General features: G+C 42.4%; 1 protein-coding gene across 1 annotated transcript; it reads left to right on the forward strand.

The window, feature by feature from the left end:
* The first annotated feature begins 1,039 nt into the window (after window positions 1-1,039).
* Window positions 1,040-15,647, forward strand: mtg2 (mitochondrial ribosome associated GTPase 2). The gene is made up of 8 exons (XM_033041933.1): window positions 1,040-1,105; window positions 1,141-1,223; window positions 4,380-4,595; window positions 7,650-7,797; window positions 9,723-9,838; window positions 9,916-10,134; window positions 13,012-13,150; window positions 15,208-15,647. The coding sequence occupies exons 3-8, from the start codon at window positions 4,386-4,388 to the stop codon at window positions 15,603-15,605; spliced, it is 1,230 nt and encodes a 409-aa protein (XP_032897824.1). The 5' UTR covers window positions 1,040-1,105; window positions 1,141-1,223; window positions 4,380-4,385; the 3' UTR covers window positions 15,606-15,647.
* The last annotated feature ends 8,413 nt before the right edge of the window (window positions 15,648-24,060 follow it).

A 24,060-nucleotide genomic window follows, 5' to 3' on the forward strand; every position in this document is an offset into this window, starting at 1 on the left:
TATAGATACAGAGAAATTGGAGATAAAGCGCCAGGACCAAAATGAGGTCAGTTAAGGGCCTGTTCCACTTTGACAACCTTTTTTACTCGTGGACGTTTTTCATCATTCTAGAAAAACGCCCCGACCTACTTGATGCCACGAGTACCTACGACTAGCATCACGGCCTGCTACGACCTCGTGACGACAGAGGTTGTGAAAGTGGGACAGGCCCAGCAGACCGGGGTTACGTCCTTAGCTTACGATAGGTCCATTTAGTCAAATGCTTGTATCCAGGGCTTTATTAGGCTTGAATTTCAAAATATTCTGTTCTATAATAGAACTGAAATTTTAGTCCAGAATGGGTGAAGCCTAAATAACAAGATAGCATGTGTGCATACAGAACACAAATTGCTGGAGGACTTCAGCTGGTCAGGCAGCATCTGTTGAAACACATTTTGAGATCTTTAAAACGGGTCAGTCTATAACAATCATGTAAAAGGCAAGTATTATGATTTATTAGTATTTTTTTTTTAAAAGCAAGTATACAATACTGTAGAAAAATGGATATAACAAGAATGTAAAGTACTAATTTAGTTACCTCGTTGATGCTTAGATATTGAATTTATATTTGATATTTAACTTTTAATTTATTATGGTGTCTACTAGGTACTATGTTTACATATCTGTTGTGCTGCTGCAAGTAAGAATAGTTTCCACATAAAAAATATTTATGGTATTGTAGATCTATTGGTATTGGGTTATTATTGTCAGGGTATAGACCTATCGTGAACATTTTATTTTGTTGCTATCCAAGTACAAACATCCTTACACGAAAACAATCAAAACTATTCCGCGTGATGACATGAGATCTGAATGCAATTACATTATTTAGAAAACATACACTGGCATAATTGGTAGGATTAGGATTATTAACAACCTGGTTTTCAATCCTTTACGTTCCTAAATTATGATAAAGGGTCTTCGCCTTGAATCCTTTAACAGTTTAATTCTCCATCGGTGCTGATGGAGTTTCCAAAAGCCTCCGTATGTGCATGTGCGTGCAATCTTTCCTGAACTGTACACGTACAACCAAAGCGACAGCGTTGCCCAGCTCGGCTGTGTGCACCAAAGATCATAGAGGAGCTGATCTTTGGTGTGCATTGAGCTGTGGCTGAGACCCAGGGTGTTCAACTGAACAGATCCGCTGCTTCAACCCCCCGGTTGTGGGGAGGGCACAGAAGCAGGTGAGTGTTGCGGGCGGGTCCCGGCTCCTTCCTCCAGCCGCTCCCCTCATTCCGCTGCCGTCAATGTCGGCCCGAGAGCCGCAGGCCTCGGCTGAATCCCCGAGCTCGCGTTAAACACCCTCCGTTGGGGTATAGCGCTGGCGCATGGAAAGTGGCTTGAAAGAGGAGATTTAGTTTAGAGATACAGCATGGCATCAGGCCCTTCGGTCCACACCGACCACTAGTTCGATGTTACATCCACTTCCTGCGTACAGGTGTAATTTACAGAGGCCAATTAACCAGGTCTCTGGGATGTGGAGAACATGCAGACTGCAAACAGATAGCGCCCGAGGTCAGGATCGAACCTGTGTCTCTGGCGCTGAGAGGCAGCGGCTCTACCAGTGCGCTGCATCCATTACACAAAATATTCCGTTTATTAAAAAGGTAGCTGCGGTCAGTGGATGGCACTTGAACCCGTTTTGAAATATTTTAGCTTCAAACTTAATTCCAGTGAATTTGAGATTAGAAGGTCAGACTCAACACGCAGAGCAGAGGGAGTGCAGCAGTCTGAGCTGAAGTCTTTCTGATGCTCATTCATTTGTAGTTAAAAGATCCCAGGGTCATGCTTAGTTTAGAGAAACAGCATGGAAATAAGTCCTTAGGTCCACCAAGTTTATGTCCACTATCCATCACCTGTTCACACCCATTCTATGTTAGACAAAAATGCTGGAGAAACCCAGCGGGTGAGGCAGCATCTATGGAGTGAAGGAAATAGGCAACTTTTCGACCTGAAACGTTGCCCATTTCCTTCGCTCCATAGATGCTGCCTCACCCATGACTTTCTCCAGTATTTTTGTCTACTTTCGATTTTCCAGCATCTGCAGTTCCTTCTTAAACATTCTATGTTATCCCACTTTCGCATCCACTCCCTACACACTAGGCAATTTACAGAGGCCAATTAACTTACATACACTCATGTCTTTGGGATGTGGGAGGAAACCGGAATACTTGGAGGAAAGCCACACAGTCACAGGGAGAATGTGTAAACTCCACGTAGACAATGCCCAAGGTCAGGATCGAACCCTATTCTCTGGCGCTGTGTGGCAGCAGCTCTACCAGCTGTGCCACCGTGCAGCTAGTGTTCTTGGGAACGTAACAGAAATTCCACTATCAATGTTACCAACAGTGAGATTGAGACACCAGAGACTACACATACTGTAATCTTGAGCAAAACACTGAAGGAGTCCCAACCAGAAACATGTGTAAGAAGAAACTGCAGATGCTGGTTTAAACCAAAGATAGACACAAAAAGCTGGAATAACTCAGCAGGACAGGCAGCATCTCTGGAGAGAAGGAATGGGTGACGTTTCGGGTCGAGACCCTTCTTTAGCAACCAGAAACATCATCTGTTTATTCCTCTCCATGTATGCCTGACCTGATGACTTCCTCCAGTACTTTTGTTTAGTTACTGAAAGCAAATTAGATGGTCATCACCAGATTGCCAAGGGTGGGCCCTTATAATGGACAAACTAGCTGTAGTGCAGTTACATGGTGGTCCAATGGTTGGTGCTTGCTCTTACACAGCTCCAGGAATGAATCCTGAATACTGTGTGAAATTTGCACATTTGCGTTGTGATCGTGCAGACTTCCCAATAGGTGTTTAATGTGAATTTCAAAAGAAAAACACATCAAACACTGGAAATTTGAAATAAAAACAAAACCTGCTGAAAATACTCAGCCGGTCAGGCTGCGGAAAGAAAATCAGTTTAAAATTCCACGTCATTCCTTGTGTCCTGAGATGTGGCTGTCCCGCTTAGTTACTCCAGCTTTTTGTGTTTTTCTTTGGTTTAAACCAGCATCTGCAGTTCCTTCCTACTCGTACTCCTTAATGTTTCAGGTCTAGGTTCCTTTGTCCAAACTTTGAAAGAGAGGGAAGTAAGGTAGTTTTCGGAAGGAAAGTAGATGGGGGAGGGATAGTGAGAACAAAGGTAATATCTCAGATAGGCCGTCCAAATGGTATGGCGGGGCCCATTATAAACACATGCACACCCTTGTCAGTGTAATGTGTTGTGCATGATGAGTTATTGGGACAGATTAAACGAATAGAGCAACAACAAAAAACAGACAAAATAATGACCACAATGAACTGCAGATGCTGCAATCTTGAGCAAAATAAAGTGCTGGAGTAACTCAGCGTGTCAGGCAGCATCTATGGAGGGAATGAATAGGCACTGTTTTTGGTTGGAACCCTTCGTCAGACTCAATAGCTTCAGAGTCTAAGAAGGGTCTCAACCTGAAACGTCGCCTATCCATTCCCTCCGGACATGGATAAGAAAAAGAATGGGAAATACTGGAATAGCCAAGCAGGTCAGGAAACATCTGTGGAAAGATGGACGATTAATGTTTCAGATGAGGGACCCTTGAATAACCCTGAGGAAGCGAGAAGTAAGTTGGTCGGGGTAGCACCAAAATGCGGTTGATGCCAAGGGGATTTCTCAGATGGAGTGAACACGTGGCAGATGGAATAAGGTGCCATGGAGTGTATTTTAGTTCTGGTAGACTGGGACACATTAGTAAGCCAGAACCATATCATCAATGAATGCTGCCTGGCCCACTCAGGTTTTCCAGCATTTTCTGTCTTTTTGCAACTGCAGGTGATGCAACATTTCACAGCAAATGAAAATTTAAAAATGGAGTGCAATAATGAAGATCAAAGAATGGACCAGGGAGCTGCAAAAGGGGCACTCCATTTGAAATGCAGAGAGGGGAAAGTGCCATCTCATGGTGGGAACCTGTTTGGAACTGGTGGAAATTGTGAAGGCTATTAAATGTAGAGGTTGGCAGGGTGGAAGGTGGGGAACAATGTGTTCTTGCTCTGACCAAGAGGATAAGGGATGTGAGTAAAAGCACAGGAAATCAATGTGATGCAGTCAAGGGCTTTGCCCTCTCCTGTAGAGGGGAAGCCATGGTTCAGGAAGACATTTCAGAGACACCTGAAATGCAGACTGTCTCATTGCAAGTGGAGCAAATTCGATCGAGTTGGAGAGCCAAATTTTGAGCCAAATTTTGTTTGATTACGCATCAGTGAAATGTTTTGAGCTTTTTTACTCTTTTTAAAAATGCTGTATAAATGCAAATTGTTATTGATTCATCTTTTTAAAAATTCCTATTTGCCAGCCTACCATGTCAATAAGACGGATCTTGTCACTGAGAAAGTGGATTCCGTTGCAGACTTCAGCAGAAGGAGTTTGGTCGTGTCAACGTGTGGGGTGTCGTCTGCTGGCAGATCCTGATTGCAGCCGTATATTGTCACGGAATTTCACTGTAAGCTGTTTAAAATATGCTAAGGCTCGAGGAGTTCGGAAGAAGAAGCAGCTTTCTGAAAAGAAACGGGTAATATTAACTGGTTCTTCACCCATGAAATTTTCGAAGGCTGCAAGAAACTTGACAAATGCTTTTAGTTTGATGGGGAAAGGAAGTACTTGTAGTCATAATGGTCTAGATTTGTGAGCAGAGCAATCAAGAAATGTTAACCACTTTTTACATTATGTTTGTCCAGAGAGTTTATTTGAGCCTTTGCACTCGAAGGTGGTAATTAGCTAAGTGCAAGAGTTGCTGACGCACCCCAGTCCACCTCGCAAACCAGCATTCTTCACCCCCCCCCCCCCCCCCCCCTCCACTTCACACTGCATTGTGGGGAAAAAACAGCTGTATACTCAAGGATCACTCGAGCCCTGATCACTCCCTCTCCTCCTTTCTCCCACCGGGCAGAAGATACATAAGCTTGAAAGCACGTACCACCAGATTCAAGAACAACTTAATCCCTGCTGTTATCAGACATTTGTACAGACCTCTCATAAGCTAAAAATGTTTCACTCATCTTCCAATCAACCTTGCTGTAGCACTGTCACTTTTTGCAATCAGCAATGTCTATGTGGCTGTGACATGATATTCTGCACTCTGTTTATTTTTCCTTTTGTATAACCTGATTTACTCGTGCATGGTGTGATCTGCCAGGATAGCACGCAATTAATCCCAGTAAACGTGACCGTAATAAACCCATAGCAATACCAACCCCAGCACCACATTCTCCACAGATCCCAGACTTGTGTGAATTAAACAGGTAACATTATACCATCTTAACTAATCAGACTGCAGAATCTTTACTGAAACATACAGGATCTACATCAGGAAATGAGAGTACCAATTTAATTGAGAAATCTGTTATCAATCAATTTTTAGAATGGGAGATAGAAATGAAAGATAAGAAATAAATTTAAATTCTCAATAATATTTTGAACGGGAAGGAATGATACTCCGAATGTTCAAGTTATGTTTCACTGCTGGAAAAGTTCTTCAGTAATTATTATTTATGATTTCTTTAAAAATTAATTCCTACTCTTTTTGTTAAGCTTAAAATTCGGAAATGCTTCATCCTTCTAGGTTGTGAAATTTCTCCAAAAGATACCAAAGTACTGCATCCTCAAAAAAAAAAGAGAAATCCTGATTATATTATCCGAATTTTTGCATTTAACCACTATGCTGGGTGGCAATGTGACCTGCGAGGAGGATGCTATGAGGCTGCAGGGTGACTTGGATAGGTTGGGTGAGTGGGTAGATGCATGGCAGATGCAGTATAATGTGGATAAATGTGTGGTTATCCACTTTGGTGGCAAGAACAGGAAGGCAGATTATTATCTGAATGGTGTCAGATTAGGAAATGGGGAGGTGCAACAAGACCTGGGTGTGCTTGTACATCAGTCATTGAAAGTAAGCATGCAGGTACAGCAGGCAGTAAAGAAAGCTAATTGGCATGTTGGCCTTCATTGTCAGAGGATTTGAGTTTAGGAGCAACAAAGTCCTACTGCAGTTGTACAGGGCCCTGGTGAAACCGCACCTGGAGTATTGTGTGCAAATTTGGTCTCCTAATTTGAAGAAGGACATTATTGCTATTGAGGGAGTGCAGCGTAGGTTCACCAGGTTAATTCCCGGGATGGCGGGACTGACATATGATGAAAGAATGGGTCGACTGGGCTTGTGTTCACTGGAATTTAGAAGGATAAGAGGGGATCTTAATGAAGCATATAAAATTCTTATAGGATTGGACAGGTTAGAATGCAGGAAAAATGTTCCCGATGTTGGGGGAGTCCAGAACCAGGAGTTACAGTTTAAGAATAACGGGTAGACCATTTAGGACTGAGATGAGGAAAAACTTCTTCACCCAGAGAGTTGTTAATTTTGTGGAATTCTCTGCCACTGAAGGCAGTGGAGACCAATTCACTGCATGTTGTCAAGAGAGAGTTAGATTTAGCTCTTTAAGTTAAAGGAATCGAGGGATGTGGGGAAAAAGCAGGAACGGGGTACTGGTTTTAGATGATCAGCGATGATCATATTGAATGGCGGCGCTGGCTCGAAGGGCTGAATGGCCAACTCTTGCACCTATTTTTTTATGTATCTAATGTATGAATATTGGCTGTAATTGCTCCATTTGTTTTAATAATGATGAACACAATCATAACTTCAACATAACCACCAAATCGAGGCTATTGTTTCAGATATCCATGACCACGTTCAAGCACGTCACCGAGTAAAATCTGAATGCCTATCATCCAATAACTGCAATTAGAGAAACAAAAGAAAACAATTTAAACTTAAGGAGATTGAACAGACTGCAGTTGCTGGAACTTGACCAAAAAGCAAACTGCTGTTATTGTCGCCCTTGACTGGAAGGATGTGGAGGTTTTAGAGAGGGTGCAGAAGAGGTTTACCACAATGATGTTTGGGTTAGAGTGTAATGGGTATAATGAAAGGTTGGACAAATTTGGATAGTTTTCTCTGGATCCTCAGAGGCTGAGGGGAGACCTAATAGAAGTAAATAAAATTATGAGGATATTATAATTGTAGGGTTGACACTCAGAACCGTTTTTCCCAGGGTAGAAATATCACCCAAAGATTAAAGGGCATAGCTTTAAGATGAGAGAGCCAAAGTTTAAAGGAGATGTGCAAGGCAAGTTTTTTTACATAGAGGGTGATGAGTGCCTGGGACGAACTGCCTGGGGTAGTGGTGGCGTTATGGGTGAAACAAGTGGCATCATGGGTGAAAGGCCTGTTCCTGTACTGGATTGTTCTATATTCCATGCTGAAGGAACTCATCAGGTCAGGTAGTATCTGTGGCGAGAAATGGACAGACAACTTTTCTGGTCGGGACCATTCTTCAGACCCAGAGGAAGGATTCTGACCCAAAACATTGTCTGCCCATTTCCTTCCACAAGCTGAGTTCCCCATCAGTTTGTTTTTAATTGAAGCTTAACATTGCTACGTTGCAATCTTTTGTTCAGGAAAACAATCCACGTATTTTATGGACTTTCTGCTTCTAAAGAGGGAAAAAAGATTAAGAACAAAAGGTTTGGAAAATGTTTTGTAGACTAAGGTTTTTGTCTGATTTAGACTCGGTACTTTGTGGATCAGCAAAGGGTCACAGTGACAGGTGGGAAAGGTGGTGATGGAACATGCGCTTTCCACAGTGAACCCCGCAAAGAGTTTGGAGGACCTGATGGTGGAAATGGAGGGGATGGAGGTCACGTTATTTTAAAAGGTAACACGTTTTGCCACTATTCTCTTCTTTCTTCATGCGTTTAGTGAGTGTTGAGTGCTCTCTAGTGGCCACAGTTCATTCATGTGCCTTGATGGTGAATGCCAACAAACGATTTGACAATGGACAGCATCATATGCAACTGGGATCCTTGTAACCACAAACCTTCCTGGAGAGAGATCAATGGGCAGTAAAGAAGAGCATAATCCCTCATGAATTTTCTCTTGACTCTCGCATCCGGAGGCTAACTGAAGCAATCGTGCTGAGATTTAACTCTCTACTCCCACACAATCCAGGACTGAATATGGTTGTATGGCTGCAATCAACTGAGTAAATGTAAGTGCTGGACATCTCTGGGAGTTGATTTTCTTGTTAAGAAGTTTTTTATAGTTCCATTAGAACAATATTGGTCTTTTATATAGCTTATTGTTATTTCATGGTGTTTTCATAGATTATTTAAATGTTTAACAGATTTTAACACTGTCGATTAATAAATAAGATTTGAAAACAAAATGTCTTTGTGAATGGGAAGAGCATCACCACATGCCACTAGTCAATTTTAAGGAAAGTTTTTGAACAAATTAAGATGCATCAAAATTGTATATATATTTCATCCACTTTATTGTACAAAAAATGTTGCGTTTGTTGTAATGTAGTTTTCATCTAAGAAAAGCGTTTAAGGTTGTACTGAGTCATTGCAATATCCTGGGTGGTAATCTTTTTTTTGCAGTGCAATCCATGTGATGTAAGAAAATTGAGAGCTAATTTGTAAGATTCCGTAAATAAATAGGATTAATGACTCGACGATCTGATTTAGTGGGGTCAGATCAAGTACGTTTACATCATGACTCATGGTAATCTTCTCTTGCAGCAGCCTATAAATGAGACCAACTCTGAAAATAGGTGCTGAGCCTGAAAATAGAAATGGAAGGCATAGATATTGGCATAAAGCATCCTCGTCAGAGTTTGAGATTTACTAACCTGTTACAGTTAATGTTGGTCGAGGGGTAAATACTGACAGGATACTAGGAGATGTGTAGGAAGGAATTGCAGATGCTGGTTTGCACCCAAGATAGACACAAAATGTTGGAGTAATTCAGTAGGTCAGGCAGTATCTCTGGAGAAAAGGAATAGGTGATGTTTTGGATCTACACCCTTCTTCCAGTCTGAAGAAGGATCTGGACCCAAAATGTCACCTATTCCATTTTCTCCAGAGATGCTGCCTGTCCTGCTGAGTTACTCCAGCATTTTGTGTCTATCTTCGGATACGAGGAGAGCAGCTTTGCTCTCACTATTGTACCATGGGATTTTGACATACAAGCCAGAGGGAAGGCAATGTTATGAATTAATTACTCATGTAAATTTGCAATCTTCAAAATTAGTCTAATTAATCAAACATCTATTGATTTAGAAATCTGCGTGTCCTATTTATATAGCCTATCTACATTTAAAAAAATTATAGAATATATATCCGCTAGCTTCTTTGGTGGAAGATTTCCCAGATAAAAGTAACTGTTAAAAAGAAGATACTTTAAATGATTAAATTATCCATGACAATTTTTCCAATCACAATGGTTTCATTTTGCTTAAGATGTGAAAAAATGGTTGTTACTGCAATGTGGCTTTGCAGTGTGGCATCTTGTTCATGTTGCTTTGACCACGTGGCTCGAAAGACTGCAGGATACTTGAGTTTATGAGCTGTGCATTCCACTGCAGGGGGATGTGTCACTGTTTTATACTCACTGGTCTGAAATATTAATGATGATGACTGGAGGTGTAAGCTAAAGCAAATGGTAAAGCAAGTACTCTCTGGAATTCATAAAGAATTCAATTTAAACCTGCTCCAGCACAAACTGCAACCCCCTTGCGAACTATTATTCTATGTTTGGTATCTACTTAATTAATTTCAGGTAATCTTGATTTTGCAGTGGCTCAACAAGTGAAATCACTGCTGGGCATTAAATCATTTTATCGTGGGATTGATGGAGAAGCTGGAGCAAGTAAGAATTGTTATGGAAAGAATGCAGCCCACACTTACTTACTGGTGAGTGGAGGCAACTGTTCAAAACGCATCATTTCTGTGGTGTTTCCAGGTTAATTGCACGTTGTGTATGTCTGTAGGTGCCAATTGGTACGGTGGTCAAGGAAGATGGGAAGGTAGTCGCCGACCTGTCACGTCACGGTGAAGAGTACGTGGCATCGTATGGTGGTCTGGGTGGCAAGGGAAACCGCTTCTTTCTATCTAATGAGAACCGTGCACCAATGTTGGCAACGCCGGGGGAAGAGGGTGAGCAGCAGGTCATGCAGCTGGAACTCCGGACTATGGCTCACGGCGGCTTGGTATGTAAAGGAACAGCAGAAGTTAGTCATCTTTGCATTTTGCTGGGATGCAGTGCAAACCCACACTTTAAGCCTCGGTTAACTTTGAAGCAACGTCTTATGCAACTTTTTTTTAGAACCGTGGAGAATGTTTGGCAGATGTGACAGAAGTCTCAGGAAAACCTTTCATTATCTTTCCCCGACAATCTTTTACACAGCTATTAAACAGTCAGGATGTAAAAAAAAACAATACTGCTTTCAGCATCTGCAAAGTTGAATCGGTGCTCGGTCAACATGAGCAGCAGGAGCCAACAGCATGGAGAAGGGTCACAATTCAAAACCTCACCTATCCATGTTCTCCACAGATGCTGCCTGACCTGCTGAGTTACTCCAGCACTTTGTGTCTTTTGAAAAACAATTTAATGTTCCAGCTTATGGGAAAAAAATAGTTTTACCGTCCCTTTGTGTCAAATCATTGTGAATCTCATTGGTTCGTGGATACAAATGCCCTTCAGGATTTCTCTTCCACAGCAAATTCCTTAAATTCCATTCCCTTGTGCAGTCAGTCTCACACCGTGTAATGCTTTTACTGTCCCTCCGGACTGTCCCCTCTGCCACAACAATCCACCTTCACCCTGTTTCTCCCTGCATCCCCAGAGAGGCTCAATTGAAGTTCCATTGACCAGAAACATTGACACTGTTTCTATCTCAGTAGAAGCTGCCTGACTTTTAGTTTAGTTTTGTTTAAATATAGCATGGGCCGGTCGACCACCGGGCCCACACTGACCAGCGATCATCCGCACACTATGTTATCCCACCTCCTCAGCCTCCACACACGGAGCCAATTTACAGGTACATTTTGGGGGAAACCAGAACACCCAGTGGAAACCCACACAATCACAGGGAGAACATGGAAACTCCCCACAGACAGCACCCAAGGTCAGGATCAAACCCAGGTTTCTGTCACTGTGAGCCAGCAGCTCAACCGCTTTGACTTATTGGGAAAATGTTTTTGTTTATACTTCAGACTTCCAGGATCTGTGCGATTTTATCCTTTTTATGCTGTATGGTTATTCTTATTTTTAGTAAAGCCTAAAAAATTCTATTAGTTCTCTTCCACATGATTCAATTATGGCCTGTTGTGTTAGCAATTTGTACTTGACGTTTAACTCGAATAACGTCATTACCAATGATATAATTTGTGAGTTTTTATTTTCTTTGAGACACAGATTTTGTTTGAAATGTAAAATGTAGTGACAAAAAAAATCCCTCTTGTCAGTTCCTTCCCCAACCGAGAGATCAGGAAGAAGAACTACCCAAGACATTTGCTAATTGTGTGTGTGTTGGGAAGTTAGAGTAACCTGCAGCTTATTTTCATCAATGCTGACTCCCATTCCTAATCATCTGCACAGCGCTGTGCTGTTATTAAGAGAGGTTAATATGCACCATCTTCATTTCCATGGTTGTGTACGGTAAATTAAAATAATCATTCAGAGCTGACTTTTGTGATGGTGCATGCTTTGAAATCACTTGAGCCAACAAATAATTTCACTCTGCAATGAAATAACGAGAGGATTTTAAAAAAAAAATTGTTTTTCCAAATCCTCAGAACATCTCAAGTAACATACCAGCCACGATTTACAAGCATGGTCATAACTGTAATACAAAAAAGTTATCTGCCAGTTTGTAAACAGCAATGTTCTACAAACAGATAATCAATTAAAAAATAGAATTATTGCAAAGTCAATTGGAGCAGGAGGGATCTGCTCGACTTCTCGACACTGCTGTCCCACCACCATTCAATTTGATCATGTCATGAAAAGATGCATGGGTTGATTGGTAAACTGGCCATTGTATATGCTCCTGGCCTATAGGTGAATGATAGAATCTGGAGGAATTGATGGTAATGTGGTGAGAATAAAATAGGATTAGTGTAAATGGGTGTTTAACAGGTAACATGGATTAATTGGGCCGAAGGGTCAGTCTCTGTGCTGTGTGACCCTGACCTGTACATAGCCATGATCTGTCTATTTGAAATAATGGGTTAAACTCACTTAAATCCTGAACTATTTCATCTGCAATGTTAAATAATACAGCAAATTGCCCAACTGGTCAGACCATATAGAAACCAGGAACTGCAGATACTGGTTTACCAAAGAAAGGCACCAAGTGCTGGAGTAACTCAGCAGGTCAGGCATCATCCCTGGAAAACATGGATAGGTGACGTTTTGTGTTGGGATACTTCTCCAGACCATTTGCTTGTCATGAGACCAAGACCATTGTAGGGATGTGGGAACATCTGCTGGCAATTAGTCACAAGGAACGATACTGACCCATGTACCTCTACATCAGGTGTGAATTCTAAAGGGTCTTATCAAGGAATGTTGCAAAATAGGTTAAAAAATTGATATGAAAGTGACAATCTGTTGATTTTATATTTCGTGAAATAACAAACCATTTTGTTGGTTTAAGATGTGAGCTCCAATTCAAAGACTGCTTAACATGCTGAGGAGAATGAATATATTTTCTAACAGGGTTTGCATTTAAAAATTCCCTAAATTCCACACATAACATCATGCCCTTCCTTGCTTACTAAATGAAATACAGTGTTTTTCCTGTGGAAAAGTGTTGTTCCTTACTGATCCTGAATCTCGTGAAGTAAGAAATTGGAACAGTTTTATCAAGAATGCTGTGTCCTCACCATAACACCGCCGTTATTATTATAAGCCATTTTTCTAAACATTTATTGAGACTATTGGTAATTTATATCTATGAATGGGCTTTATTGTGCCTTATTTAAAAGCAGACAAAATTGGACAAGCTTATATGGCTGCAAAGCATTTATTTTCACCCAGCAGGATTCGAGAAGAAATCTAAATGTTTTCTTGTTACGTCAAGGTTGGCTTCCCCAATGCGGGAAAATCATCTCTTCTGAGAGCAATCTCGAATGCCCGGCCAGCCGTTGCTGATTATCTATTTACAACATTAACTCCTCGCGTTGGTGTCATCCAATATCAAGACTTCGAGCAGATCGCAGGTAAACAGTGACTTGAAAACAATGTTGTAAATTGGGCGGGCGGCACAGTGGTGCAGCGGTAGAGTTGCTGCATCACAGTGTCAGAGACCCGGGTTCAATCCTGACTACGGGTGCTGTCTGTACAGAGTTTGTACATTCTCCCTATGACCACGTGGGTTTTCTCCATGTGCTCTGGTTTCCTCTCACACTTCGAAGACGTATAGGTTTGTAGGTTAATTGGCTTTGATAAAGTTGTAAATTGTCCCTAGTGTGTAGGATAGTGCTAGTGATTGGGGTGATCACTAGTCGGCGCAGATCCGGTGGGCCGAAGGGTCTTTTTCTGCGTTGTATCAATCTTACAATGTGTTTTAAACTATCAGCCTACTGTGGTTTAGATTCTAGTGGCCTTGAAAGTTGAAAATATATTTATCGCTTCATAATTCTGATGACTTCCAATCTGTTTAAGAAGTGATTTAAACCAGAATTTTGTAATTTGGATCACATTTATTGTAAATATAAGTCTGCTCCTATAGATTATTTCCTGCAGATAATTGTGGTTCCGTGATGATCTTGAATGTAGTGAAGTAGGAAACTAGAACAGTTTTATCAAGAATGCTGTATTTTCACCTTATTCCACCAATGAAATGAGGATAAATATTTTTCTAAATATCTATTCCCACCATCCTGCTGCTTAATCTCCTTGTGAGGTACAGAATATTATTATGTAGTCAGTAGTCAGACATTATCTGTGCTAAGAAAATCAGTTGAGAAAAGCGAAAAAATAATTGAGCTTTAGTTTTTATTTCCCCAGTTCTGATATAGGATCTTTGCCTTTTTCTTTCTGCGGATCTGAATTATCTGCTTAAAATCTAGTTGCTGCCTCACAGCGCCAGAGAACCAGGTTCGGAACTGACTATGGGCGCTCTATGTATGGAATTTGTACGTTCTCCCCGTGACCTGCATGGGTTTTCTCCGGGTGCTTCGGTTTCCTCCCGCACTCCAAAGATGTAGAGTTATGTCGGATAATTGGCTTGGTAAAATTGTAAATTGTCCCTAGTGTGTGTAGGATTGTGCTAGTGAGCGGGGATCGCTGGTCAGCGTAGACTGGGTAGGCCGAAGGACTATTTTTCCACGCTGTAATCTCTAAACTAAATTAAACTAAACTAAAGTTTTTGTAGCTCCAAAGGTATCCCTAGCAAAGATTCAATGATATCAGCAAGCATCCATCCTTTAGCCCTCAGCTCTTGGTAAATGCACCATATTGTTTACGTCAACTAACTGCTCCATCCTCCAGCAGTAATGCTTTTAATGGGGTGGGTTGCTGGTAAGAGAGTAGGCAGATAATTTCCCATGGATGCTCAGGATTTTTAAACAATATTCCCTGCTTCACAGGAGGTGAAGCCGTAAACAACCTACAAAATTGACCGAACAAAAGGAAGAGAATATTAGGAGAAGTGAGTTAATCAAATGTAGGTTAGAAAACTAGTGCGGTAAAGAGATTTGAGTAGGTAATTCCAGAAATTTGAGCTGAAAGCATTGATGTTGTGAAAGACTTGGGGAATTTGATTTTCAATGAGAGGGATAGATAGGGTGACTGAAGAGACTTTTACTCACTAGTGGGCCCCTCTCGGTCATGACTGACCATGGGTGATGCATCCTGGTCGGATGCAAGCCTGGGCGATGTCATATGGAGGACAGGCTGTTGCCCATGCAGCACGTCCCCCCCCCCCCCCCCCCCCCCCCCCCCTCCACGTCGTTCCAAAGGAACAGCAGGGCCGTTACAGTTTGGCACCAGCGCCATCGCAGGTAGCATCTCTGGAGAAAATGGATGTGACGCTTCAGTTCGGGACTCTTCTTCAGTGAAGAAAGGTCCCGACCAGCATTTTGTCGATCTTTAGTGTAAATGGGTGGCTGATGGTTAATATAGATGCGAAGGACAGAAGAGCCTGTTCCTATGATATATCTCCTTATGACTCGTTAATGACTGAGGCAGAATTGTATTTAATTAGCAATGTAAAAACAGCAGCTTAATTTGCGAAGGATGGAATTCTGTATTGAAAGATGTATTTCTTCTGTAGTTGCAGACATTCCTGGAATCATTAGAGGTGCCCATGAAAACAAAGGCCTGGGAATTTCCTTTCTGAAACACATTGAACGCTGCCGTTTTCTACTATTTGTGCTCGATCTGTCAACAGCGGAGCCTTGGCAACAGCTGGAATGTTTAAAATATGAACTGGAGCAGTATGGGAAAGGATTGTCGGAGAGACCATTTTGTGTCATTGGGAGCAAGATAGACATTCCAGAGTCCAAAGCCAATTTTGTATTGCTTCAAGAAAAACTAAAGCACGGTAGACTAATCCCTGTGTCTGCACTTACGGGTGAAAACATTGAAGAGCTTTTAATGCATCTCAGGGAACTATACGATGGCTATCTGGAGAATACCAAGATTGATGGAAGCACACCAGTCAAATGGTAAATCACTGGTATGGGAGTAAATTATTAAATTTGCTTAAAAATATTGTGTGATTCTTTTATTTCCAATTTGAAGCTCCGGTGAACTCTTTAAGATCCTTTGAATAATGTTTCTCTACAGGAATAGACTTTCTCCAAAGTTTTACAATGATGGAAACAGATGGTAAATTCATTTACATTTTACAAAAACTTTAAGTGTATAAGCAATTTGAGACTTGGGGTAATTTGACAAAATGTAGGGTGTATGAGAGAAACTGGGGTCTTTAACTGTTTTCAAAGCTGTCTATTTTTTGGGGAGGGTTGTGGGGTAGAGGGCTGTTCATCACCGGTGGGTCTGTGAAGCTAACAACTATTATTGTTGAATGATGTGATCACCAAGATAATAAAAGGTGATCTTGACCTTGGTTTTTCCTCAGAGCATTTCTTCTGTAACCAGCAGGTTTTACAAATGTTTTGGTTTATTATGTGCCTTTATGTGGCTTTTCTGGTTATAATCTGTCAGCAATCCTACTTCCTTCTCATTATCCTCATTGCCCACTCCTGTTGGTGTGAGGTTGTTTAGTTTAATTTAGAGATACAACATGAAACGGGCCCAGCGGCCCACAGAGTCTAGGCCGACCATTGATCACCCGCACACCAGTTCTGTTATCCTTCTTTCACATCCTACACACTGGAGACAATTTACAGAAGCTGATCAAGATACAAACCTGCACGTCTGTGGAATGTGGGAGGAAACCACGCAGTTACAGGGAGGACATACAAACTCTGTACAGACAGCACCCAAAGTCAGGATCGAGCCATGGTCTGGTGCTATACGGCAGCAACTCTACCGCTGTGTCACCTTCAATGGCAACATGGTTGCATGGTGTGTTCCTGATTAGCCACCTAGACTACTTTCCTGGTGTAGGTCAGCATTATGTTTCTTTCTTGCTAAATTATCATACATATTAAGGCTACTAGCTCCAATATGAAGGATTTTATCCTAGTCCAATTTGTCCTTCACACTTAATTGTGCAAGATGTTGGTGAGGCTGCACGGAGTATTGTGCCCAGTTTTGGTCACCCTGCTATAGGAATGATGTTATTAAGCTGGAAAGACTAGAGATATACGAGGGTGTTGCCAGAATTTGTGGATCTGAGCTATAGGGAGAGTTTGGGTCGGCTAGAACTTTATTCCTTGGAGCATGGAGCACACAAAGACGAGTGATAGTCTTAAAGAGATAGATCAAATCATGAGGGGAATCATTGGGGAGAATGCACAGTCTTTTTCACAGAGTTGGGGAATCAAGAACCAGAAGGCATATGTTTAAGGTGAGGGAAGAAATATTTAGTAGGATCCCGAGGGTCAACCTTTTCCACGCAGAGGGCGGTTGGTGTATGGAACGAGCTGCAGTGAAAGTAGTTGAGGCAGGTACAATAACAACATTTAAAGACATTTTGACAGGTACATGGTTAGGAAAGGTTCAGAGGAATATAGGCCAAACGTGGGTAAATGGGACTAGTTTAGATTGGGAATCCTGGTTAGCATGGACATTGAATCAAGGCCTGTTTTCATGCTATATAACTCTATGTTGAGTACTGATTCTTGATACAACATTGTTTCCTTGACAGCCACGTTTTCTGGATTTGCTCTCCTTGCCTTTTACCCTTGTTGCCAGTCATTTTTGTATGACTCACTTGTTTGATGTCGGCAAATAACAGTTTCCAGTCTTTTGCTGAGCTCTGTCTTATGTAGCAAAATCAGCCCTCCACTGGTCACCTGTCTAGTGGAGTAATTAAAATTAGATCCAGCACTGCCCCTTCTCTAATACGATGATCCACGTACTGGTTCAGGGCAGCACTGAGCCGCAACGATAGTGTTGCTGCCTTACAGCGTCAGAGACCCAGGTTCGATCCAGGCTACAGTGCTTCTGTATGGAGTTTTGCGTTCTCCCAATGACTGCATGGGTTTTCTCCAGCTTCTCTGGTTTCCTCCCACACTCCAGAGACATACAGGTTTGTAGGTTAATTGGCTTCAGTAAAAGTTGTAAATTGTCCGTAGTGTATAGGATAATGTACAGGGATGGCTGGTTGGTGCGGACTTGATGGGCCGAAGGGCCTGTCTCTGCACTGTATGTCTAAACTAAACTATGTACTGGTTCAAAAAGCTCTCCTTAATTTACTTTTTAAATTCTACGCTTTCTAGGTCTTATAACTAATGTTGTTATATTAAATTCTAACTACATTTCTCCATTGCACCCTTTCATTTAATGTTTAAGTGAATTCTTTAGTACACATTCTTTATTATTGTTATAAACTGCTACACGGGTGGTTTTAAACTGAATAAGGGGGGTGGGGTGTCAAATGGGATAGTCGAGGATGGAGTTAAAGGGAAAGAGAGTAAAGGGATAGTTAATGACCCCAGAATTAACGGGAAAGGAAGCTCACAAAGCGATAGGAGAGTATGGCCAAGTGTAATAGGGATCGATGTGAAAGGTGAGATGCATAAGGAATTAAAAGTATTGTATATGAATGCGCGAAGTATAAAAAGTAAAGTAGATGAGCTTGAGGCTCAGTTAGAGATTGGTAGATATGACATTGTGGGGATTACTGAGATGTGGTTGCAGGAGGATTGGGCCTGGGAACTTAATATTCAGGGTTATACATCCTATAGAAAGGACAGGCAGGTGGGCAGAGGAGAGGGGGTTGCTCTGCTGGTAAGGGAGGGAATTCAGTCCCTTGCGAGGGAAGACATAGGGACTGACGAGAGAGAGTCACTGTGGATTGAGTTGAGGAATTGTAAAGGCAAGAAGACACTAATTGGTGTTATTTACAGACCCCCAAATAGTAGCCCGGATGTAGGATGTAAGTTGCAGCAGGAGTTAAAACTGGCATGTAACAAAGGTAATGCCACTGTGGTGATGGGGGATTTCAATATGCAGGTAGACTGGGAAAATCAGGTTGGTTCAGGATCCCAAGAAAGAGAGTTTGTCGAATGCCTCCGAGATGGATTCTTAGAGCAACTTGTAATGGAGCCGACCAGAGAAAAGGCAATTCTGGATTTAGTGTTGTCCAATGAACCAGATATGATAAGAGAACTCGAGGTAAAGGAATCGCTTGGAGGTAGTGATCATAATATGATTAGTTTTAATCTGCAATTTGAGAAGGAGAAGGTTAAATCGGAAGTGGCAGTGATGCAGTTGAACAAAGGGGACTATGATGGCATGGAAGGACTATGATGACAACAGAAGGAAACAAAATGGGCAATACGGGCTGAAAAGATGAAGTACGAGGGGAAGCTGGCCAGGAATATAAAGAAGGACAGTAAAAGCTTCTTTAGATATGTTAAGGGGAAAAGAGTAGCAAAGTCAAATGTGGGTCCCTTGAAGGCAGACACGGGTGAAATTATTATGGGCAACAAGGAAATGGCAGAAGAGTTGAATAGGTACTTCGGATCTGTCTTCACTAAGGAAGACACAAACAATCTCCCAGATGTCCTGGAGGACAGAGGATCTAAGGGGGTAGAGGAACTGAAAGAAATTTTAATTTGGAGAGAAATAGTATTGGGTAGGCTAATGGGACTGAAGGATGATAAATCCCCTGGGCCTGATGGTCTGCATCCCAGGGTCCTCAGGGAGGTGGCTCTAGAAATAGTGGATGCATTGGTGATCATTTTCCAGTGTTCAATAGATTCAGGATCAGTTCCTGTGGATTGGAGGATAGCTAATGTTATCCCATTTTTCAAGAAAGGAGCGCGAGAGAAAACAGGGAATTACAGACCAGTTAGCCCGACTTCGGTGGTGGGAAAGATGCTGGAGTCAATTATTAAAGAGGTAATAATGGGGCATTTGGATAGCAGTAAAAGGATTAGTCCAAGTCAACATGGATTTATGAAAAAGAAATCATGCTTGACTAATCTTCTGGAATTTTTTGAGGATGTGACAAGTAAAATGGATGAAGGGGTGCCAGTGGATGTAGTGTATCTAGACTTTCAGAAAGCCTTTGATAAGGTCCCGCACGGGAGACTGGTGACTAAAATTAGAGCACATGGTATTGGGGGTAGGGTGTTGACATGGATAGAAAATTGGTTGGCAGACAGGAAGCAAAGAGTAGGAGTGAACGGGTCCTTTTCAGAATGGCAGGCAGTGGCGAGTGGAGTGCCGCAAGGCTCGGTGTTGGGGCCGCAACTGTTTACCATGTATATTAATGATTTGGAAGAGGGAATTAGGAGCAACACCAGCAAGTTTGCGGATGACACAAAGCTGGGTGGCAGTGTGAACTGTGAAGAGGATGTTAGGAGGTTGCAGGGTGACCTGGACAGGATGAGTGAGTAGGCAGATGCGTGGCAGATGCAGTATAACATAGATAAATGTGAGGTTATCCACTTTGGCGGCAAAAACAAGGGGGCAGATTATTATCTCAATGGGGTTAGGTTAGGTAAGGGGGAGGTACAGCGAGACCCGGGTGTCCTTGTACACTGGTCACTGAAAGTTGGCGTGCAGGTGCAGCAGGCAGTGAAGAAAGCTAATGGAATGTTGGCCATCATAACAAGAGGATTTCACTATAGAAGTAAAGAGGTTCTTCTGCAGTTGTATAGGGCTCTGGTGAGACCACATCTGGAGTATTGTGTACAGTTTTGGTCTCCTAATTTGAGGAAGAACATCCTTGTGATTGAGGCAGTGCAGCGTAGGTTCACAAGATTAATCCCTGGGATGGCGGGACTGTCATATGAGGAAAGATTGAAAAGACTAGGCTTGTATTCACTGGAGTTTAGATGGATGAGGGGGAATCTTACAGAAACATATAAAATTATAAAAGGACTGGACAAGCTAAGTGCAGGAAAAATGTTCCCAATGTTGGGCGAGTCCAGAACCAGGGGCCACAGTCTGAGAATAAAAGGGAGGTCATTTAAGACTGAGGTGAGAAAAATCTTTTTCACCCAGAGGGTTGTGAATTTATGGAATTCCCTGCCACAGAGGGCAGTGGAGGCCAAATCACTGGATGGATTTAAGAGATAGTTAGATAGAGCTCTAGGGGCTAGTGGAGTCAAGGGATATGGGGAGAAGGCAGGCACGGTTTATTGATACGGGACGATCAGCCATGATCACAATGAATGGCAGTGCTGGCTCGAAGGGCTGAATGGCCTCCTCTTGCACCTATTTTCTATGTTTCTAAACTGTCTGAGCCGAGTAAATGTTAAATGAGTTTAGAGGAGATACAGCAAGAAAACAGATCCTTTACCCCACACAGTCTACGCCGATCAATGATCACCCATACGCTAGTTTTATGTTATCCCAGTTTCACATCCTACACACTAGGAAATGTTATAGAAGCCAATTAACCTACAAACCCGCATGTCTTTGGAATGTGGGAGGAAACCGGAGCACCCGGAGGAAACCCACGAGGTCACAGAGAGAATGTGTAAACTCCATACAGACAGCACCCGTAGTCAGGATCGAATCGAACCCAGGTCCCTGACGCTATAAGGCAGCAACTGTACCTCTGCGCCACTGTGCTGCCCATCTTAAAAAAAATAACGTTTTATTTCATATATACTTTGTGCTGAATACACTCTCCACAATCATTCTCTCTATATTAGTTCTGGCCATGCATACCCATTGCGACCTACTGGCATACCTGTTGGAACAACAACAATACTGCATTTTTACGGCTCCTTTAAATCAGTTAGATGCAGTAAAATGTTGCAGCTGGCCAGAGTGAAAGTGATTGGATCATTCACCCTGTGAAATAAGCTTAAATCAGTGAGCCAGGCAGACCATTGTCAGTGTTCAAAAGGGAACTGCAGATGCTGGAATATCGAAGGTACACAAAATTGCTGGGGAAACTCAGCGGGTGCAGCAGCATCTATGGAGCGTAGGAAATAGGCGACGTTTCGGGCCGAACCCCTTCTTCAGACTATTGTCAGTGATTGGGATTGATTTTATGCACATTATTTTGGATGTAACTATCTACCACACCAATTTTTATGGAGAATTTTACTATACAACGGGCGACATTGTCAATAAATACTATGTTCAGGGAAGGAAAAGACCTGAGGGATTCGAGTAATCCCTGAGTCAGTTTTAGCATTTGATTTGGCACTGCATTCGAACAGCTCGCCTTGTGGCGTTCATTTCCAGCAGCTCCAGGGAGTCTAGAATTACTGCCTATGAGTCACACTGGAGCCCGACACACAACCTGCACCACACATCAGGATCAATGTAAATTGGAAAAAAGTTTCAAGCATCTTTAAATTAAAAAAAAAACAGTTCTCTCTAGAAATAGAGAGGAATAAATTGGGTAAACACACAGGATCTCTTGCCCAGTGTCAGAGCATCAAGAACCAGAGGGTGTAGGTTTTAAGGTGAGGGGGGGGGGGGAGATTTAATAGGAACCTGAGGGTAACTTTTTCACACAAAAGGTTCATGGGTGTGTGGAACGTGTTGTCTGAGGAGGTAGTTGAGGCAGGTACTATCGCAATGTTTAAAAAATAGACAGGTACATGGAGAGGACAGGTTTAGGGTCAAACACAGACAGGTGTGACTAGTGTAGATGGGACATGTTGATCTGTGTGGGCAAGATGGGCTGAAGGGCCTGTTTCCACACTGTAAGACGATTAAATTGGATTTCACCCTTTGCTGCATTAAACATGCACTGTATATGGCATAAATACCAAGTTGCATGCCCAAGAAAATTTGGCATTGTTTTAAAATCCACTAATTATAATGTGGTGGCATTTTCCTTGCAGAATAATAACTAAAATGGAACCAATGCTACTCCACATGAAAGCTAAATCCAAACTGCCAGAACAAATCAAGGCCACTGACAGATGACCTCACGAAGGGTGGAATCTATAATGGCCCATTGTTGGCTGGGGATAAACCAGCATCTGCAGTTCCTTCCTACACATTCCTCCACTGTTGGCAACATTTGGCGGTATTGGGGGCCACTGATGATCTTCATTGTTCACACAAAAAAACAGGATCAAATGATGCAGGAATCAGAGTGAAATGGCAATTAACAAGTTTAGTTTAGCTTGGAGATACAGTGTAGAAACAGGCCCTTCGACCCACCGAGTCCGTGCCGAACATATGCTAACACTATCCTACACTCTAGGGACAATTTATCATTTTTACAGAAGTCAATTAACCTACAAACCTGGACATCTTTGGAGTGTGGGAGGAAACCAGCGCCCAGAGCAAATCCACGCGGTTACATGGAGAACGTGCAAATTCGGTTCTCAGTTCTCTGGCACTGTAAGGCAGCAACTCTACCGCTGTGCCACTGTGCCGCCCTGTGTGGAGCGTGGGGCATACGGTGGCTGGAGCTGACTGAGCAGTGCCAAGCATGTGACAAAGCAGTACTTTCCTCTCCGGGCTCCTCCTCATTAGCACCTTAGAGTCAAACAGCATGGAAACAGGCCCTTTGTCCCAACTCGTCCATGCCGACCAAGATGCCACATCGAAGCTAGTCCCATTTGCCTATATTTGACCAATCTCCCTGCAGCAGCCTGGGGCTCATCTAGATCATGTGCTGCTTCAGAAGATCGAGCATGCGGACTGGACTGCCTTTGAAATGGTGCCAAACTTGACGATTCTTGTACACCCTCTCAGTGGACTATTTCTACACACTTTGTAGTAATTGGGGATTGTGTCGAGGTATGGTAATACTTTACTGGACTGTATGCAAAAAAAGAATTTCACCATATCGCTGTACATGTGACAATAAAAACCAATGAACCGTTCAACCTTTTAACGAGAGTTAGATTTAGCTCTTAGGGCTAAGGGAATCAAGGGATATGGGGGAAAAGCCGGAACGGGGTACTGATTTTGGATGATCAGCCATGATCATATTGAAGGGTGGTGTTGGCTCAAATGTCCAAATGGTCTACTCCTGCGCCTATTTTCTATGTTTCTACCTGTGACCACGTGGGTTTCCTCCAGGTGCTTCGGTTTCCTCCCACATCCCAAAGACATGTGGATTTGTAGGTTAATCAGCCTTTGTAAATTGCCCCTAACGTGTAAGGAGTAGATGATATGTGAACGGGCGATCAATGGTTGGCATGGACTCGGTGGACCGAAGGGCCTTTTTTCATATTTTATCTCTAGACTAAACTAAGTCACCACATTTCTAGCGCCAACCTGTAGCTTTCAAGTATCGAGCACTTAAAATTGCAGTCTTATCTTGTCCCGAAAGGCCTGTTCTCCCCGCTATGGCACTGTGTCGGTGATGTAGGTGATGCTGTCAGTTTCTGCCGCTGCTAATCCGTGCCGCATGCAGCATCGATCTGCGTATATGTCCAAATTCAGTGGAGACTCCAGCGTGAAACACAATGATGCAAATAGCTTCAATGAAACAAAATAGACACAAATATCTGGTCTTGGACCAGAGGCCATAGCCTCAAAATAAAAGGACATGAATCTGTGGAATTCATTGCCACAAACAGTTTTTGAGGTCACGTCAATGGATATTTTTAAAGTG

This window comes from Amblyraja radiata, chromosome 23, assembly GCF_010909765.2.
Source record: "Amblyraja radiata isolate CabotCenter1 chromosome 23, sAmbRad1.1.pri, whole genome shotgun sequence".
Taxonomy (NCBI): Eukaryota; Metazoa; Chordata; class Chondrichthyes; order Rajiformes; family Rajidae; genus Amblyraja; species Amblyraja radiata.

What these genes read in the sequence shown, in the direction of transcription:
- mtg2 (XM_033041933.1), top strand. Translation starts at nt 4,386, where the DNA reads ATGTCAATAAGACGGATCTTGTCACTGAGAAAGTGGATTCCGTTGCAG. An exon ending in AGCTTTCTGAAAAGAAACGG is followed by an intron (nt 4,596 to 7,649) that starts GTAATATTAACT and finishes TGTCTGATTTAG; the next exon opens with ACTCGGTACTTTGTGGATCA. An exon ending in CAGCCCACACTTACTTACTG is followed by an intron (nt 9,839 to 9,915) that starts GTGAGTGGAGGC and finishes GTATGTCTGTAG; the next exon opens with GTGCCAATTGGTACGGTGGT.